Raw genomic sequence first — 18,498 nt, forward strand, 5'->3', positions numbered from 1 at the left:
CAATTAATTTCATGCCAAAAATAATGCTAATCACATAATAACACGCAAATAATATATTCTACTTAATATCTGCATGCACTTAATATATTTCCAAATTAACGTGCATTGCACGTACACATTGACTAATTTTCTTAAATTGCTAAGAAAAATACACTTTCTCCTCTCTTCCCTCACCCATACACTACCTCTCTCGGAAATTGCTAAGAAAAATACACTTCCTCCTCTCTTCCCTCACCCATACACTACCTCTCTGGGGTTCGTGTGGCCTCTCACCCTCCACTCAAAACCAGAGGGAGGGCAGAGAAGACTACCAAAGGACTCCATGGCCACCATGGACGTCCTCTCCGCCAAGTTCCTCCGCTCCTGCCTCCACCCGCACGCTCCCTTTCTTCCCTGCCCATCCCTCCCGTCCCGACGCTACCGCCAGCCCTTCTCAATCTACTGCCGCCTCAGCACCTCCTCCCCCTCGTCCTCCTCCGCCGCCACCACATCCGAGGGGGACGCAAACCAGGACCTTTCCGCCCTCCTCTCCGATGAATCCACCACCGCCGCGCCCGGCGCCGGTTCCAGGACGAAGCGGCCGAACAGCGGCGCGTCGAGCATCCCGTCCGGGGTGCGGCTGGAGAACATCTCCAAGTCTTACAAGGGAGTGACAGTCCTGAAGGACGTATCCTGGGAAGTGCAGCGTGGGGAGAAGGTGGGGCTCGTTGGCGTCAACGGCGCCGGCAAGACCACGCAACTCCGCATCATCGCCGGTCTCGAAGAGCCCGACGGCGGCAACGTCGTCAAGGCCAAGGAGAACATGAAGATCGCCTTCCTCAGCCAGGAGTTCGAAGTCTGCGCCTCCCGGACCGTCAGGGAGGAGTTTCTCAGCGCCTTCCAGGAGGAGATGGGCGTCAAGACCCGCCTCGACCAGGTGCAGGCGGCGCTTGAGCGAGCAACCGAGGACATGGACCTCATGGGGAGGCTCCTCGACGAGCTCGACCTGCTGCAGCGGCAATCGCAGGACGTCGACCTGGGCATGGTGGATGTCAAGATTCAGAAGCTCATGCCCGAGCTCGGGTTTGTGCCGGAGGACGCTGACCGCCTTGTCGCATCCTTCAGCGGAGGCTGGAAGATGAGGATGTCGCTTGGCAAGATACTTCTTCAGGTATAGATAAAAAAACGAGCTTTACATGCAGGAAGGGACGCGACAATGGTAGATAAATTATGCTTTTCGTGTGAACTACTAACTGAGAGAAAATTGAATGTCATTGCAGTGAAATTGGCGGTCAATTTCAGTTACCTTACCACGTGTGAAGTTCCATTTCGTGTGTATTAATATGGTAATATTCTTTATGTGTAGGATCCTGATTTGCTTCTACTTGACGAGCCCACAAATCATGTCGATTTGGATACCATTGAGTGGCTGGAGAGCTACCTTAAGATCCAGGATGTACCAATGGTCATCATATCTCATGACAGGGCTTTCCTTGATCAGTGTTGTACAAAGATAGTGGAGACTGAATTTGGGGTGTCGAAAATGTACAAGGGTAACTATTCTGAATATGTTCTAGCAAAGGCGATTTGGGTGGAAACTCAACGTGCTGCATGGGAGAAGCAGCAGAAGGAGATTGAACATACAAGGGAACTGATAAGTCGGCTTGGGGCTGGAGCTAGCTCGGGGCGTGCTTCAAGTGAGCAAAAGGTAACTACCAGAATTGCATGGTTACTGCTTGCGTCAAACCAATGCAGTTCGTTGTCGTATTTTCATCCACAGTTTGTGTAATCTTCATTTGCTTCCTTTTCTTGTGATTGCTAATTTCGTCCTTTTTGAAACACTAGAAATTGGAAAAGCTTGAGAAAGAAGGGTTGATTGAGAAACCTTTCCAAAGGAAGCAGTTAAAGATCAGGTTTCCTGAACGTGGGAGAAGCGGTAGAACTGTGTTAGCAATAAATAATCTCAAGTTTGGGTTTGGGGATAAGGTCAGCATTGTTCTATATCTCTATACCAAACTCTTTTGAGCTTTTTCTCTTTCGGTTAACAACGTGTGTTGTTGTGTACCTGTAACAAATTGTAATATATTCTTATTGTTCCAATATTGTGTCCAGATATTGTTCAACAATGCTAATCTAATAGTTGAGAGAGGCGAAAAGATAGCCATTATTGGCCCCAATGGATGTGGTAAGAGCACATTACTGAAACTTGCTTTGGGAACGGAGAAGCCACAAGAAGGTGAAGTCATTCTTGGGGAGCATAATGTCCTGCCTAACTACTTCGAGCAGAATCAGGTAGACCACAATTTCCAGATAGATATTTTCTACTCCCTCTGTAAAGAAATATAAGAGCGTTTAGATCACTAACATAGTGGTCTTCACTAACATAGTGATCTAAGCGCTCTTATATTTCTTTACGGAGGGAGTACTTTATTATGATTTTGTAGTATCTTGTACTCCCTCTGTTTACTTTTGTAAGTCGTTTAAGACAGCTGAAATCGAACTGTTTTAGGTGCTGTCTTAAATGTCTAAGAAATGAGATGACATGCATATCAAATCCTATGAGTAGGAATAGGAAAGGAGATGTCCTTTGTTTCACATCATAGGATTTTTTCCATTGAGTCTAGGCTAATGTTTATTTTCCTATGAAATGTGGAGGATAGGAAGAATTCCTCCATAGGAATAGAATTCCATTCCTACGAACCAAAGGGCTCTATAGGAATTTTTCCTATAAAAATCCTACCCTATGAAATTTCTACAAAATTCCTCCAAACCAAAGGAGGCCTAAAGGGTGTTACAAAAGTGAACGGAGGGAGTATTATTTTTCTTTGGGATGATCGTATGGTTGCTAAGTTGCTAAGTTTATTCAGTTAAACTCTAGCTAGGCACTTGTTCTCAATGCTACCGAATAAACTCCAAAATCCCATTAGTCCTAATTATTTGGGAATAATCACCAATATTTTCACTCCACTGAGATTTATGGGATAGATTCTTTTACCAGGCAGAAGCTCTTGATTTAGAGAAGACTGTACTGGACACTGTAGCTGAAGCTGCAGAGGATTGGAAAATTGATGATATCAAAGGTCTCCTTGGTCGTTGTAACTTTAGGGATGACATGCTGAATAGAAAGGTTCGGTTTCTAAGTGGTGGAGAGAAGGTAATGTGCATTTTCATTTTAGTTTGATCGTCATACAGATACAGGATACATCAGTGTTCCTGATTTGTGTACATCTACTCATTTCTTCATATAATTTTTTGGTTAGGCGAGGCTTTCCTTTTGCAAGTTCATGGTGACTCCGTCTACTTTACTAATCTTGGATGAACCGACAAATCACCTCGATATTCCATCAAAGGAAATGCTTGAGGTTTGATGCAGTTTCACCCTTTACAGAACTTTATCATTTTGTTTTATTATTATCAGTTCCTTGAATTTCCGTTGGTATTCCTGGTGCATGCAGTTCTAATAGATGCTTCTGCATACATGACAGGAGGCAATATCAGAATACACGGGCACTGTAATTACAGTTTCTCATGATCGGTATTTTGTAAAACAAATAGTTAACAGAGTCATTGAAGTGAAAGATCAAACTATCCAGGACTATCAAGGAGATTACAATGTAAGTTCTCCTATGATCTTAACAAATTGTACTGTCTTACAAATATACTTGTTTCATATTTGTGATTATATTGGGACTGAAATATGTTGAATTAGTTCCTGCTTATACACTTTCACATATAATACAACATTGTACTCTTTACAAACGCATAATTAAGTGCTTCTCCGTTTGTACAAAACTATTAGCTGTCACCTGTCGGCAGTATAAAATAGTCTGTCAGCAAATCTAGCATTGGTCGTTGTAAACCAAGATATAATTATAGATCATGACACAACATTAGGGCGACAATTGCATGTAACGTAAGATAATCAATCAAAAATTCGCTCTTTGAATATGGAATGGAACTTATGGGCAACTAATTTGAATTGCTCATGACGGATACTGAGTGATAAAATTAGCAATAAGCCTTCGCCTTTTGAATACGACATGAACCTTTTGGGCAACAAACTTGTATTGCTCATGACTGTCGGAAATCGGGGCTCCCCGGACCCAAAGAAAGGTTCGAACTCTGTGGTGTGCACGAAGAACTTTGCTACACCTCTGCTTGCCGCTCGCGGTCTCACAACTATGCTTCGCCGGGCTCGAGAGAGAAGGGAAGGAATCAGACATGGTGGTTTTCCCAGGTTCGGGCTACTTTGCGGTGTAAAACTCTACTCCTGCCTTGTGGTGGATTCCCTTGCGAGGAGGGTGAGTATGAACTGCCTTGTGATAAGGGTAAAATATTAGAGGCTCAGGGTTCGACCCGGTCCGGCCCCTCTACGGTGGAGACTAACCTATAGTGGCATTGGTCCTCTTCCCTCATAGCTTAGGCGGGAAGGGATACCACAGTGGCCAATTTTAAAGGGGGACAGGGGTACACCCTATCCTGACTAAAGGTGGTCTTCGCTTGCAAAGTTTCTAGTCGTGACATAGTGGTGGGCTCTGTGATGACTTCCGTCCCGCCGAGCCAGCGGTCTGGGTCTTGTAGCACTGGAATGTAAATCTTTGGGGAATTCCTTGAGAACCCGCGTACGTCCTTGCCTCCTTAGCACCAAAGAGGAAACTGTCCTCTCTTGCGCCCGCTGGCGCCGTCCTGGTCTTGGTCGTCATGGCTCACATCATCGCGCGTCTCGCGAGGTGGGTGCAAGACTAGAGCGGGAGGCCGCTCCTCGGGAGTCCTTAATGTCGTTCGGCTCGCGAGGCGGGGGCCCTCGCGAGGGTCTTGCTCGTGAAGTCCCAGCGTTGGGCCACGCCGGGCCGTTGGTGGAGCCACGCGCTGGGCCGTAGGCAGACGGGTCTAGGTACCCCCGTTCCCAGAACCCCGACAATAGCCCCCGACCCACAGTGCGCTCGACTTGGCTTCAAGGCGAAGACAGCGAGGGGAGGACGAAGCGATGCAAGCCCTAACTGTCTGCGGGCCAGGCTTGACGCGTGGCGCACAACGGGACACAACCGCCTCCACTTTCCCACGTCGCCTCGGCAACTGCCCAGGCTGACAAAAAGCCTGGCACACGCGGCGGGGCCATCATTGCCCTGAATGTGAAGGGACGCCGATTGGCCTTCTTTGATCGCCCATAAGAGGACGAAGGGCCAGAGCCCCCAACCCATCTCCGTCTTCTTGTCCGTCGCCTCCAACCCTTGTCGCAGCAGCCATGGCGCCCGTGAGAATGTTCATCGCCGCCGAGAAAGGCAAGGCACCACCGGAAGAGCCAGAGCTGCCGCCGCCCCCGCAAGTTCGCCGCAACGCCCATGGCGGCTCCTCAGGGGTGCGGGCGCGCTCCACTAGGGGTCCGCGCCGGCTCCGTCAGCCGTGGGAAGAACCCCACTCGCGGAAGTGGCCGTGGAAGTCGTGGCGGTCGTGGCCGAGGGGGGAGGGGCATGCGGTGGCCGCCTGGCCACCTCGACCGCGGGCTCATTCGGCCGACATGGCCCGTGAGTTCGTAGTGTGGATGGAGAGTCGCCCCGCACTTGGATCCAACTCATGCGCTCCTTTGCGGAGGAGCTACCGGCGCCGTCGGGCTGTGGCTGCAGCCTGAGGGTTGCTGCAATAGGTCCTCGTGGGCGGAGGTGGAGGTCACCCCCTCGAGCTACATGTACCTGACCCGAGGGTGGCAGTCGTTTGCCCGCGCCCGCGGCCTGAAGGGGAGGCACTGTCGGATTCAGGGCTTCGCAGACCTAAGAAGGTTTGAACTCAGGGGCGTGTGCGAAGATCTCAACCGGTCCAAGCCTCGAGCTCATCACCCCACAGCCTAGCCTGCTCGAGTTCTGCGAGCGGGGAAGAAGATGAACACAACAGTTTACCCAGGTTCGGGCCACCTTGCGGTGTAAAACCCTACTCTTGCTTTGTGGTGGATTGGCCTCTGGAGGAGGTTGAGGATGAACTAATACAGTGGATGAGCAGCCTTGCGAGGGCTCAGGTAGTGAGGGTGGAATAGATCCGATCTCGAAGCCGTCCTTCTCTACAGTGGAGACTAGCCTATATTTATAGTGGCCTTGGTCCTCTTCCCTCATATCTTAGGCGGGAAGGGATCACAACGGCCAATTTGAAAGGGGACAAGAGGTACATCTAATCCTGACGAAAGGTGGCTTCTGGTCGTGACGCAGAGGTGGGCTCGGTGATGACATCCGTCCTGCCAAGCTCGTGGTCTTGGTCTTGTTGCACCGGAATGAAAACCTTTGGGAGATTCTTTGGGAACCCGCGTACGTTCTTGCCACCTTAGCACCAAAGAGGAAACTGTCCTTTGCGTCCGCTGATGCCTGCCTGGCCTTGGTCGTCATGGCTTACATCATGGAGAGCCTCGTGAGGCTGGATACCTGCATAGAAATCTCCGTTCCTCGGGAGGCAGATTCGTAGAGCTGCCCCTCGGAAGGTCTTGGCGTCGTCCGCCTCGCGAGGCCGGGGCCCCCTCATGAGGGTCTTGCCCTGGGGGGTCTTGTAGCTGGGCTGTACCAGGACGTCGAGGGAACCACGCCATGGGCCACGGGCAGATAGATCTGGGTACCCCCTGTTAGAGTTATATTAGTGATGACTTTTGATCTTTTGCATTCTAGCCTTTTGGCATCCTCATGTACTTGTATATATGTTGCCTTTGGCCTCCTAATAATATTAAGTTGCTTTCGTAACATGGTATTAGAGCTTTAGGTATTTTTTTTGCACGTCGCAACTCGTGCTACTCCCAATCCAATCTCCTGCACGACCGCCTTTGCTTTCTTTCCTGCCGGCCGTGATTTTGCTTTTGCATACGTCCATCTCCAGCTACACGTGCTTGACGTCCAATTAGCTGATCCATCACTATGTTGGATCCTATCAGAGTGTGTCCCGATCGATCGAGCCGTTGGCCGCTTGTATTCCTCCAAGGTCGCTGCCGGCCGTTTGTCTTCCTCCACGGTTGCCTGCCGCCGGCCTCGTCCGCACCCCTGCTGCCTTCCGCGGCGCCGTCGGCCATCGGCCTCGCCCGCGCCGCTGCTGCCTTCCGCTGCTGTCCGCGAGTGGTCGCACATGCGTTCATAGCTGCTGCTGTTTCGTGTCCGGGCATCCATCCACTCCAGATCGAGAGCTCTCCAGATCAAGCAGAGGCAGCAGCTATCGGAGGTCAACTGCTTCGCCTTGGCTGTTCGTCTGGTGGATTGAATCGAGTCGCCATAGTTGGTCTGCTTCGTTTTTGGCCTGGGGTGCTGCCTTTGGGACTCGGCTGTTGGCATGAGGCTTGATTCTTCGGCTATTGCCTGATCTTTCCGTTGTTGTCACCAAAAAATGGAAGAAAACGAAACTGGCATGATGTTTCGGTCAGGCCTGCGTCTTCGTCGCCATCCACAGACTTTCGAAGGTGTTCCCTATATTGATCCAGTCTCGCACATGCACCATCGCTCGGTGCTTGGTGCATGTCCGTCTGCGATGTTGTCCCCTTCAGAGTTTTCAACAGGCTGTGTTGGTCGCTATACGTCGACTCCTCTTGCAGCTTCCGTGCACGGCAGTGGCCGCTCTACGTCGACTCTTCCCACGACTTCTGCACCTGGTGATTGTCGTTCTACGTCGACTCCTCTCGCGGCTTCCGCGTTTGGCGATGACCGCTCTACGTCGACACCCTCAGTGGCTTTCTCATGCGGCTCTACGTTGACTCGCTACTCCCGGTCGACTCTGCACGCAGCTTCCACGGTCGGAGGCGACTGCTCATCATCGGCAGGTGTTTCTACCTCGACCTCTTCGGCCGTGTCCCTGTCTGTGCATGAGATTGCACAACTAAAATGCATGCTTGATGCTTGGGATTCTTCACCGACGGTTTTTATAGGTTCTGTGGCTAACTCTTCTGACACTGAGAAACCACCTTCCACTCATTCAGGTACATCCCCATGGATTCTTGATACTCGAGCATCTTTTCATATGACTTATGATTTTTCCACTTTGACCTCTGTTCAACCTGTGGAGTCTCATGTTCGTGTTCTTACAGCTAATGGCACTCCCCCCCTCTAGCTAGTCGAGGCACTCTTAGCACTTCTTCATTTCATGTTCCCTCCGTCGCTTATGTTCCTCGACTTACCATGCAGCTCATATCTGGTGGTCAGATTGTTGACTCTAGTTGTAGGATCATTCTCGACTTTGATTCATGTTCTATTCAGGATCGTCGCACGGGCGCTCTGCTTGGTGCTGGCCCTCGACGCTCTGATGGTCTCTGGGAGCTTGACTGGCTTTGTCTTCCCTCCGCTGCCACCGCCGCCAGTCTCGCACCCCCTATAGCTGCATCTACCAGCTCTTTTCAGCAGTGGCATCATCGTCTTGGTCATTTATGTGGTTCTCGTCTCTCATCTTTGGTTCATCGCGGTGTTCTAGGGTCTGTCTCTGGTAACGCTTCGTTGGATTGTCTGGGTTGTCGGCTTGGTAAGCAGATTCAGCTACCCTACCCTCACAGTGAGTCGGTGTCCGAGCGTCCTTTTGATCTCATTCACTCTGATGTTTGGGGTCCGGCTCCCTTCGCTTCGAAAGGGGGTCATCGCTATTATATTATCTTTATAGATGATTTTTCTCGGTACACTTGGATCTATTTCATGTCTTCTCGTAGTGAGGTCTTACCTATATACAAAAAATTTGCCGCCATGATTCATACCCAGTTTTCCACTCCTACTCATGTTTTTTGCGCAGATTCAGCTGGTGAGTATATCTTCCATGCACTGCGAGGATTTTTTGTTGAGCAGGGTACTCTTACTCAGTTCTCTTGCCCTGGTGCTCATGCTCAGAATGGTGTGGCTGAGCGCAAGCATCGTCACCTTCTTGAGACGGAGCGTGCAATGATGATTGCTGCCTCTCTTCCGCCTCACTTCTGGGCTGAGGCTGTTACCACTTCCACCTATCTCATCAACATTCAACCTTCTGCTGCTCTACAGAGTGGCATTCCTCTCGAGCATCTTTTTGGTCGTTCTCCTGATTATTTGGCTCTTCGTTCGTTTGGTTGCGTTTGCTATGTTTTGCTTGCCCCTTGTGAATGCATCAAATTGACCGCTCAGTCTGTTGAGTGTGTCTTTCTTGGATACAGTGATGAGCATAAGGGCTATCAGTGTTGGGATCCTGTCGGTCGCCGGATGCGTATTTCTCGGGATGTGACCTTTGATGAATCTCGTCTCTTCTACCCATGTCCATGCTCGGCTTTTTCTACGAAGGACATCTCTTTTCTTACATTTCTAGATACACCACCCTTTGTGCCCAGTATTCCTACTCCTCGTCCTGCTGTTGCAGATCCGACCCTGTCCTCTCCTACGTTTTCTTCTCCCTCATCGCATGACTCTCCGCCTTCATCGTCGATACCTTCCCCTTCTCCACCTTCATCACCGATACCTTCCCCTTCTCCACCTTCACCGCCGATACATTCCCCTTCTCCATCTTCATCACCGATACATTCCCCGTCTCCACCTTCAGTAATTCCACCTCTTCCCTCATTTCCTTTCCATTATACTTGTCGTTCACGTGTTGTGGATAAGTCTACAGATCTGCCCTCTACTTCTGATGTGTTGTCTTCCTCCTCTCACCCGACTTATGGTCTTTGTTCTCGGCCTTATCTGCCCCCTGACCGTTATTCTCCTTCTCACTATGGTCTTTTCACCGTTCTTGAGCTGACTTCTTATCAAGATGCTATTGCTCATCCTGAATGGCAGTTTACGATGGCAGAGGAGATTGCTGCCCTTGAGCGCAATGGCACGTGGGACCTGGTTTCTCTTCCTCCCCGTGTTCGTCCCATCACTTGTAAGTGGGTCTATAAGATTAAGGCTTGTTCTGATGGTTCTCTTGAGCGTTATAAAGCTCGTCTTGTGGCTCGTGGCTTTCAGCAGGGGCATGGTCGTGATTACGATGAGACTTTTGCTCCCGTGGCCCATATGACTACTGTCCGCACACTTCTTGCCGTGGCCTCTGTTCGCCACTAGTCTGTGTCTCAGCTTGATGTTAAGAATGCTTTTCTTAATGATGAGTTGCGTGAGGAAGTTTATATGCAGCCATCACTTGGGCATTCAGTTCCTGATGGCATGGTTTGCCGTCTTCGTCGCTCTCTATATGGCCTTAAGCAAGCCCCCCGTGCTTGGTTTGAGCGTTTTGCCTCTGTGGTCACCGCAGCTGGTTTTTCGCCTAGCGCTCATGATCCAGCGCTGTTTGTCCATCTTTCTGCTCGTGGTCGCACTCTTCTTCTTCTTCTTCTATATGTTGATGACATGATCATCACTGGCGATGATTCTGAGTACATTGCCTTTGTTAAGGCCCGTCTCAGTGAGCAGTTTCTTATGTCTGATCTTGGTCCTCTACGTTACTTTCTCGGGATTGAGGTTTCCTCCACCTCTGATGGATTTTCTATTTCCCAAGAAAAGTATATTTAGGATCTTCTTCCTCGTGCGGCTCTTAGTGATGAGCGCATTGCTGTGACTCCTATGGAGCTCAATGTTAACCTTCGTGCTTCTGATGGTGACCTCCTGTCTGATCCGACGCGTTACCATCATCTTGTTGGGAGTCTTGTCTATCTTGCTGCCACTCGTCCGGATATCTCATATCCTGTCCATATTTTGAGCCAGTTTGTTTCCGCTCCCACTTCAGTTCACTATAGTCACCTTCTTCGTGTCCTACAATATCTTCGTGGCATGATCTCTCATCGTCTCTTTTTCCCCGTTCTAGCTCATTACAGCTCCAGGCCTATTCAGATGCTACGTGGGCTAGTGATCCTTTGGATCGTCGTTCACTTTCTGCTTACTGTGTTTTTCTTGGTGGTTCTCTCATTTGCCTGGAAGACGAAGAAACAGACTACAGTTTCCCGTTCGAGTGCTGAGGCCGAGTTGAGAGCTATGGCTCTTCTGACGGCAGAGTTTCCCGTTTGGTGTTTCTGTTACTATACCTACCACTCTCTTGTCTGACAGTACATGTGCTATCAACATTGCGCGGGACCCCATGAAGCATGAGCTTACCAAGCATATTGGTGTTGATGCTTCCTACGTGCGCGCTGCTGTGCAGGATCATGTTATTGCTCTTCAGTATGTACCTTCCGAGTTACAGCTAGCGGACTTCTTCACGAAGGCACAGACTAGAGCACACAATAGATTTCACCTCTCCAAACTCAATGTTGTGGATCCACCATGAGTTTGAGGGGGGGGGTGTTAGAGTTATATTAGTGATGACTTTTGATCTTTTGCATTCTAGCCTTTTGGCATCCTCATGTACTTGTATATATGTTACCTTTGGCCTCCTAATAATATTAAGTTGCTTTCGTAACACCCCCGATCCCAGAACGCCGACAATAACCCCCGTGCCCAAGGCACGCTCGGGCTGGCTTCGAGGCGAAGCCAAGGGAGGAGGCTGAAGCGTCGCGGGCCCCAATCGACCACGTGCCAGGCTTGACGCGTGGCGCTCGATGGCACGCGGACGCCTCCACTCCCCCATGTCGTCTCGGCAGCTGCCCAGGCTGACAAAAGACTGGCGCACGCCACAGAGCCACCATCGCCCGAATGCGAAGGGATGTCGGTTGGCCTCCGATCACCTATAAGAGGGCGAGGGAGATAGAGCCCCCCAGCCCATCATCATCTTCTCACTCCCCCCACTCCGCGCTCTTGCTGCAACACCCATGGTGCCGGTAAGAAGGTTCTCAGCCGCCGAAAAGGGGAAAGCCCCCTGGAGGGACCAGGCTTGCCGCCTCCCAAGAGGGGGCGCAACCGTCCTCGCAAGTCCACCGCGACGCCGGCGGGAGTCCCTCAGGGGCGCGAGCGCACCCCCACGGGCGTCTGCATTGCCTCCGGTGGCCGTGGGAAGGGTCCCTCCCACGGAAGCGGCCGCGGAAACCGTGGCGGCCATGGTCGAGGTGGAAGGCTCACGGTGGCCGCCCGACCACCGCGCCTGCGATCCCACTCAGACGCCGCCGCTCGGGAATTCGTGGTGTGGGTGGAGTGGCCGGCAGGCACTTGGATCCATCTCCCATGCTTCTTCGCGGAGTTGCCGGTTGGAGGGTTCGACGGCCTATGGCCGCAGGCCGACGGCAGCAGCAGCAAGGCCTCGTGGGTGGAGGTCGAGGTCACCGCCGCAGGCAATGTGTTCCTGAACCGCGAGTGGCAGGCATTCGTCCGCGCCCGCGGCCTGCAGGGAGGCGTACTCTCCACTTCAAGTACTGTTGGATTCAGGGCGCTTCGCAGACCCAAGAAAGGTTCGAACTCTGGGACGTGTGTGAAGAACTCAAACTATCCAGCCTACCAGTCCGTCGCCCCACGGCCTAGTTCGATTCGCGTGAGCAAGGAGATGAACACGGCAGTTTCCCAGGTTTGGGCCATCTTGCGATGTAAGACCCTACTCCTGCTGTGTGGTGGATTGGCCTTACGAGGGGCTGAGGGTGAACTGGTACAAGGGATGAACAACCTCGCGAGGTCTATGGGTGAGGGAATGAGTCGACCAGGGGTCGGATCCCTTTAAAAGTGGTGGCTAACCTATATTTATAGTGGCCACGGTCCTCTTCCCTCAAAATGTAGGTGGGAAGGGATCCCACAGTGGCCAATTTGAAAGGGGACAAGTAGTACATCTTATCCCGATGAAAGGTGGTCTTCGCCTGCAAAGTTTCTGGTCGTGACGCAACGGTGGGCTCGGTGATGACATCCGTCCTGCCGCGCTGGCGGTCTTGGTCTCGTTGCACCAGAATAGAAACCTTTGCCTGATTCCTCGGGAACCCACGCCTGTAATTGCCTCCTTAGCAGCAAAGAGGAAACTGACTTCTCTGCGCCTGCTGGCGCCCGCCTGCATTGGTCGTCATGGCTTGCGTCATGGTAGCCTCATGAGGCTGTGTACCTGCATAGAAATCTCTGCTCTTCGGAAGACTGCCTGAGGAGGCTGCTCCCTTGGAGGTCTTGACGCCATCTGCCTCGCGAGACTTGGCCCTTCGTGAGGGTCTTTGTCTTGGTGGCCTGGTAGATGGGCCGCGCTAGGCCGTCGATGGAGCCATGCCGTGGGTCGCAGGCACGCAAGTCTGGGTACCCTGCCCAGAACGCCCAGAACGCTGACAGTAGCCCCCGGGCCCAAGCCGTGCTCAGACTTGGCTTCGAGCGAAGCCAAGGGGCAAGGGCGAAGCGTCGCGGGCCTCAATCGCCTACGGAGCAAGCCGACGCGTGCGCTTGATGGGTCGTGGGCGTCTTCGCTTCCCCACGCCGCCTCAGCAACTGCCCAGGCTAACAAAAGACTGGCGCCTGCTACCGTGCCATCATTGCTCTTATTTCGCCTCGCTTCAGATCCCCTTTCTCCCAGTCGAGAACATCTCCAGATCCGGCCGCGCTCCTCCCCTTTTCTTCAAGATCTCGCGAATGGCGTTCGGGAAGGCGAAGCCGGCCGCGCAGGCCGCAAGCTCTTCCCCCTCTCCTGCGTCGACCCTCATCACGTCCTCCATCACCGAGGAGAAGCACCTTGCCGCTGCGCTTCCGTTGACGGTGAGCGACCACAACGAGTGGAACGAGACCATGCTCCTAGCTGGCTCCGCCGAGCAAAGGACCTTGGTGGAGACTTTCTATCCCTTCTTCCTCCATAGCGTCTTTGCGGAGCTCGTCCCGCCTTTCTTCAAGTTCTTCACCGCTATCCTCCACCACTACCAGGTTCAGGCCCTGCACTTCCAACCCAACTCCATCCTCCTCCTGTCCATCTTCGCCTTCTATTGTGAGGCGTTTGTGGGCGTGAGGCCCTTCGTGCCACTCCTTCGGCACTTCTTCTCCCTGCGGCTGCAAGATCCGACCCAGCGCTCGGGATGCGTGTCCTTCGTTGCGGTCCATAAGAGCAACGTGTTCATGAGGGACGGAAAGGTGGGGAGCTTTCGGCGCCCCGGGGTCTTTATGGACGCCAGGGGCCTCAACGCGCGGCTGGAACTGCCAACCTAGCTGCCGGAGAAGCTCGACAGGTGGGGTCATGCGAGGTTCTTCGACCCCTAGGCAGCGCTTGTCCTGAGGATGATGACCGTCGACATGGAGGCGAGGGTGCTGACAGGGGGCATGCTTGTGAAGTTCCTCAAGCAGCACCTAGCCCCACTCCAGTCGCACACGCGCCCCATGTGGGAGTACCAGGGCGTGGCGGACGATCTCAGGCCCCGCTCGGAGGGCTTGACGGGCGAGGAGCTGGACAAGTCCATGAACATCCTGCTCGAGGAGGGTCCGGGTAACCTCCCGGAGGCCTACGCCCCGCTGTACTGCCATGTCGACAAGGAGGCGCCGGTCACTGCCATGCCTGTCTTCAACAGCTGGGGCTCGTGCCGTTCGAGCTCCCCAACTCCCCGGTGCCGGTGTCGTCCGGCGACGACGCTAGCGAAGAGGGCAAGGGGACTCGGAGGCGATCGAGGATGACGTGGCGGAGATCTCTCCTCCATCACAAAGCGAGCTTCTCCGTGGCATCGCCGCCGTCGACGACGCCGACAAGCCCCCGACCGTGGAATCCCGCGCTCCATCGGGGTCCTCACGAGGTCCGGGGCCACTTCTCAGGCCCGGCGAAGGTCAGGCCAGGCGACCCCGAAGAAGAACGGGGCGGCATCCCCTCAGGGCGATGCCTCTGCCTCGCCAAGCGGCGGCGTCGCGCCGAGGCCGGCTGCAGAGCGCCCCGCTCACCCCCCGGGCGCAACGAAGATCGCGCCAAAGAAGAGCGGGGTTGCCCCAGCCTTGGTCAGAAAGAGGGCATACATCGACCCTGACGAGTAAGTACCTTACCTTGTTTCTGTTCAGCATATGTTTGCACCGTGCACACAGCGCTCCCGCCCTGATGACCAGGGTGGGCGTCGTGGTGAAGAGGAGGAAGGAAGGAGATCGGACTCTAGAGGCGCCACCTCTCGCTGCACCCGCAGCGACTCCGGCATAGGCGGGGGAGGTCGTCCCCCGTCTCCTCGCGGTGGAGCAGGCCCCTCGGGACGCGGTGGTGCCGCCTCGGGAGGAGCCAGTCCCTGCAGGCCGCGAAGGTGTCTGCGCCTGTTGCGCCCGGGCAAGGTTCTGAGCCCGCGGCAACCAAAGTCGACCTTGCCAGCACCTCCGGAGCCGCGGAGCAACCCACCGCGCTCATGCCGCCTTCACCTCCGACCCTTGCGCTTGCGAACTGCGGCCCCTTGGTCAGGCCCGGGGCCCTGGTCGAGGCCTACGTTGCGTTTGGTAATCTCCGGGCGGGCCTTCAAGATGCCGACAGATGCTTCGTGAGGGAGCGCCTGGGGCTTATCTCGGGGTGGGCCCAGGCCAACTCCGCCATTGAGAAGGCTTGGAGCCGGGCTGAAGCCGCCAATGCCGAGAGGAGGAAGGAGGCCGCTGACGCCAGGGCATCTCGCGACACGGTGTAGGCTGAGGCTGTGTCCACCGCAAAGTTCTGCAGGGAAGTGGAGGAGAGCTTGAAGGCCCTTCAGGAGGAGCAAGCCGCGTCTACGTCGCGGCTCCGCCAACAGGAGGAGGGCCTCAAGGCCCGTGAGGCGAAGCTCGCCGACCGACGCCAAGCTGGCCCAGGTGACCACCGACTAGGCGACAGAGCGCGACCGCCTGGCCAAACTAAATGGGAGGCGGACGAGGCCCAGGCGTCCCTTGCTGGAGGCCAGGCAGAAGGTCCTCGTCGCCGCCGAGCAGAAAGCGGTCACGGACCGCGAGACCTTCGCCCTCGAGCTCGGGTCCCGCAAGGCATTGCGTTCCATCTGCGGGGCAGGATATGAAGAGCCGCTGGCGACCCCTGAAGACGCCTTGCAGGGCTCCTCCCCAAGCTTGCCGAAGCGCTGAAGGGTGCCGCCGCTGTGGACTCCTTCCTGGAGGTGGAGTGACGCTCGCTTTTCACCGCGGCCGCGACGCGCGTCTTCAGCCATCTCTACTTGCAAGACCCAAGCTTCGACCTCGGCGCGCTGATCCACTCGGTAGCTCTCGAGTCCCGCGACGCTGCTGCGGAGGCCGTGAAGGATCACGTAGACGCCCTGCTCAAGAAGTTCCTCTGCGTTCCCAACCCCGAGGCTCCAGCAGCGGAGGACGTGACATCGACGTTGACGACGATGGCATCGACGTTGACGACGGGCTTCCAGCGGCTAGGGCGAGCAGAGCGATGGCCAAGGCGGTGGTGGCGCTTCCTCCTGACGTTATTCCTGCAATCATTTATCATGCCTCGTGGAGACGTAAAACCTTCTGCTAAACACTGCGTGTTTTGTAATAACTACCAGAACTTCGTGATTTCCTTTTTGTGCTTTGGTTTCTTCATGTTTGCCTTAGCGTTCTGCGTCGACAGGGCCCAGCCCCGCGCATACCTCTACCGTCGTTGGGGCGTCGGATCACCAGGACGAGACTAAGGGGCGAGGGGCTACGTGACTAGTGAGGCCCCCGAGTCGCGATGCTCAGGGGTTCCCCTTGACGTACGAACAACCTCAATGTTCTGCGTCGGCAGGGCCCAGCCCCGCGCATACCTCGACCGCCATTGGGGCTTTCGGATCACCAGGACGAGACCAAGGGGTGAGGGGCTACTTGACCAGTGAGGCCCCTGAGTTGCGATGCTCAGGGGTCCCCCTTGATGTACGAACGACCCTCATGAAGGAAAGGCGAGCATTCGTCCAAGCTAATCCGGAGTCCTCCATACCTTTGCTCACAAACTTTTACCTAGGGGTAGGGGGAACGCGAGAAGACCAAGTGCCCGTACTTGGTAGGGTGGCGTATGCCAGGCGTGGCCTGAGCACAGTCCCCGTGTCCAGCCCCCTCGCGTGATCCTCCCGTGGGGAAAGTTGTGGGGTGTTACCAGACGAAGAGCCGAGAGGCTGTCCTGAGGTTGGTGCGGCCATGAAGGCGCCCTTAGTTATTTATTCACCAGCGTGGAGCATGGTGCTTCCACTTTGGCGTGGGCATAGCCGCTCCTCGACAGTGTCGTCCGCCAGCGCGGAGCATGGGCTTTCACTGGTGCGTGGGCATAGTCACTCCTTGACCGTGTCGTCCGCCAGTGCGGAGAATGGGGCTTCCACTGGTGCGTGGGCATAGTCGCTCCTCGACCGTGTCGTCCGCCAGCGCGGAGCATGGGGCTTGCACTGGTGTGTGGGCATAGTCGCTCCTCGACCGTGTCGTTCGCCAGCGCGGAGCATGGGGCCTCCACTGGTGCGTGGGCGGGAGTTCCCTTTGGGAAGACTTCGGGGTGTGTACAACCCTGTTCGTACGCGTGGCTAGCACGGCAGAACTGGAGGAGGTGTATCTGGGCACTCGTGAGCCAGATCGGGACTCACGAGGCCCTACCTCAAGGCGGGTTGCGCCTGATTTTTGCGGCACGGGGCGCGCGTAAGACACCTGTGGGGCGACGGGGGGTCCTGCACTGAATGCCCTTCCGGAGGTTATCGCATGAGAAAGCCGGACACCAATGACCCTAGAAGGTGACGTGTAGGGAGCAGGCCCGCCAGACAGAGCTCAGTCATTGGTTTTATCGACGCTGTAAGGATGGACCCGAGCACAGACGCCGTGTCGAGTCTTCTCATGCAACAATCCCACGGAAAAACAATCGGCGCATGGCTCCTACGGCGAAGCGCCGAACCGCGGTTGTACGAACCGGGCCGCACGCCCTTACTTGCCCACACTCGATTAGCTCATGCGTGAACAAGACACCAAGGTCCACGGGAGGTGACGCGCACGGGAGCTAGCCCGCGGGATAGAGCTCGGTCGCTAGGATTTATCAACGCTGCAGGGACGAGCCCGAGCATAGATGCCATGCCAGTCCTTAATCATGAGGCGGTTGTGGGCGGGTTTGCAAGGGCGCGGTGACATCATAGTGACGAAGCATCAGACATGCAGTTGAAATAATTAGGAAATTCATGAAGGGAAGGCCAGTTCTCATACATGCGCAAAAACGATACAATTACGGGGTCGGGACCTAGCAGCCTGAAAATGATGCAGCCCAAGGTGCGCCCTCAGTTGAACAAATGAAAGTCACCTAGCACCATCGTTGTAGAAGCGTTGGAGTAGCTGAAGACGCGTGTTGCAGAGATCGTTCCTCACGAGCTGACCAGCTCCTAAGGCCCGGAAGGCTCTGGAGGCCCGGAGAGCTTGCGAGGGTCTAGCGCCTCCTCCGCCAGGACCGCCTGGCGCCTCGCCTCGTGGGCCGCCAAGGCTCCCTGCATGAAGCGCTGGTATGAGGCGGCCACGTTCAGCAGGCCGAACGACACGCGGATGTAGTTGCAGGGTAGGCTCGCTCCGTCCGACACGGGACGACTAGAAGAGGCCCTGCGAAGCAGCCCTGTTGAGACCTGGGATGTTGACGCAGATGCGTAGTTCGCCGCCCATGTCAGAGGCCGCGGCTGCACCCGATGGTGCGGGGCGACGCTCGCCACGCATGGCTCGGCCTCCTGAAGCTCCTCGATCGCCTTGGTGATGAACTCCCGAGCGCCTGGCGCCTGACGCCTTGCTCCCGAAGGCGCCCGTCGAAACGCGCCTCCACGTGGTGCCCGAACGCCTCCCTTGTCACGTCGATCAG

The 18,498-nt window shown here is 54.7% G+C and overlaps 1 protein-coding gene across 1 annotated transcript in view; it reads left to right on the plus strand.

Annotated features, from left to right (window-relative positions):
• Positions 1–231: 231 nt before the first annotated feature.
• LOC119285855 (ABC transporter F family member 5-like) overlaps positions 232–18,498 on the plus strand; it is a 45,568-nt gene continuing 27,301 nt past the window's right edge. The window contains exons 1-7 of the mRNA XM_037565190.1: positions 232–1,150; positions 1,346–1,687; positions 1,825–1,965; positions 2,092–2,271; positions 2,978–3,133; positions 3,240–3,341; positions 3,465–3,593. Of these exons, the coding sequence (XP_037421087.1) occupies positions 323–1,150; positions 1,346–1,687; positions 1,825–1,965; positions 2,092–2,271; positions 2,978–3,133; positions 3,240–3,341; positions 3,465–3,593 (1,878 nt within the window). The 5' untranslated portion in view covers positions 232–322. The remainder of the gene's footprint in view (positions 1,151–1,345; positions 1,688–1,824; positions 1,966–2,091; positions 2,272–2,977; positions 3,134–3,239; positions 3,342–3,464; positions 3,594–18,498) is intronic.

This window comes from Triticum dicoccoides, chromosome 4A (assembly GCF_002162155.2).
Source record: "Triticum dicoccoides isolate Atlit2015 ecotype Zavitan chromosome 4A, WEW_v2.0, whole genome shotgun sequence".
In the NCBI taxonomy this organism is placed as follows: domain Eukaryota; kingdom Viridiplantae; phylum Streptophyta; class Magnoliopsida; order Poales; family Poaceae; genus Triticum; species Triticum dicoccoides.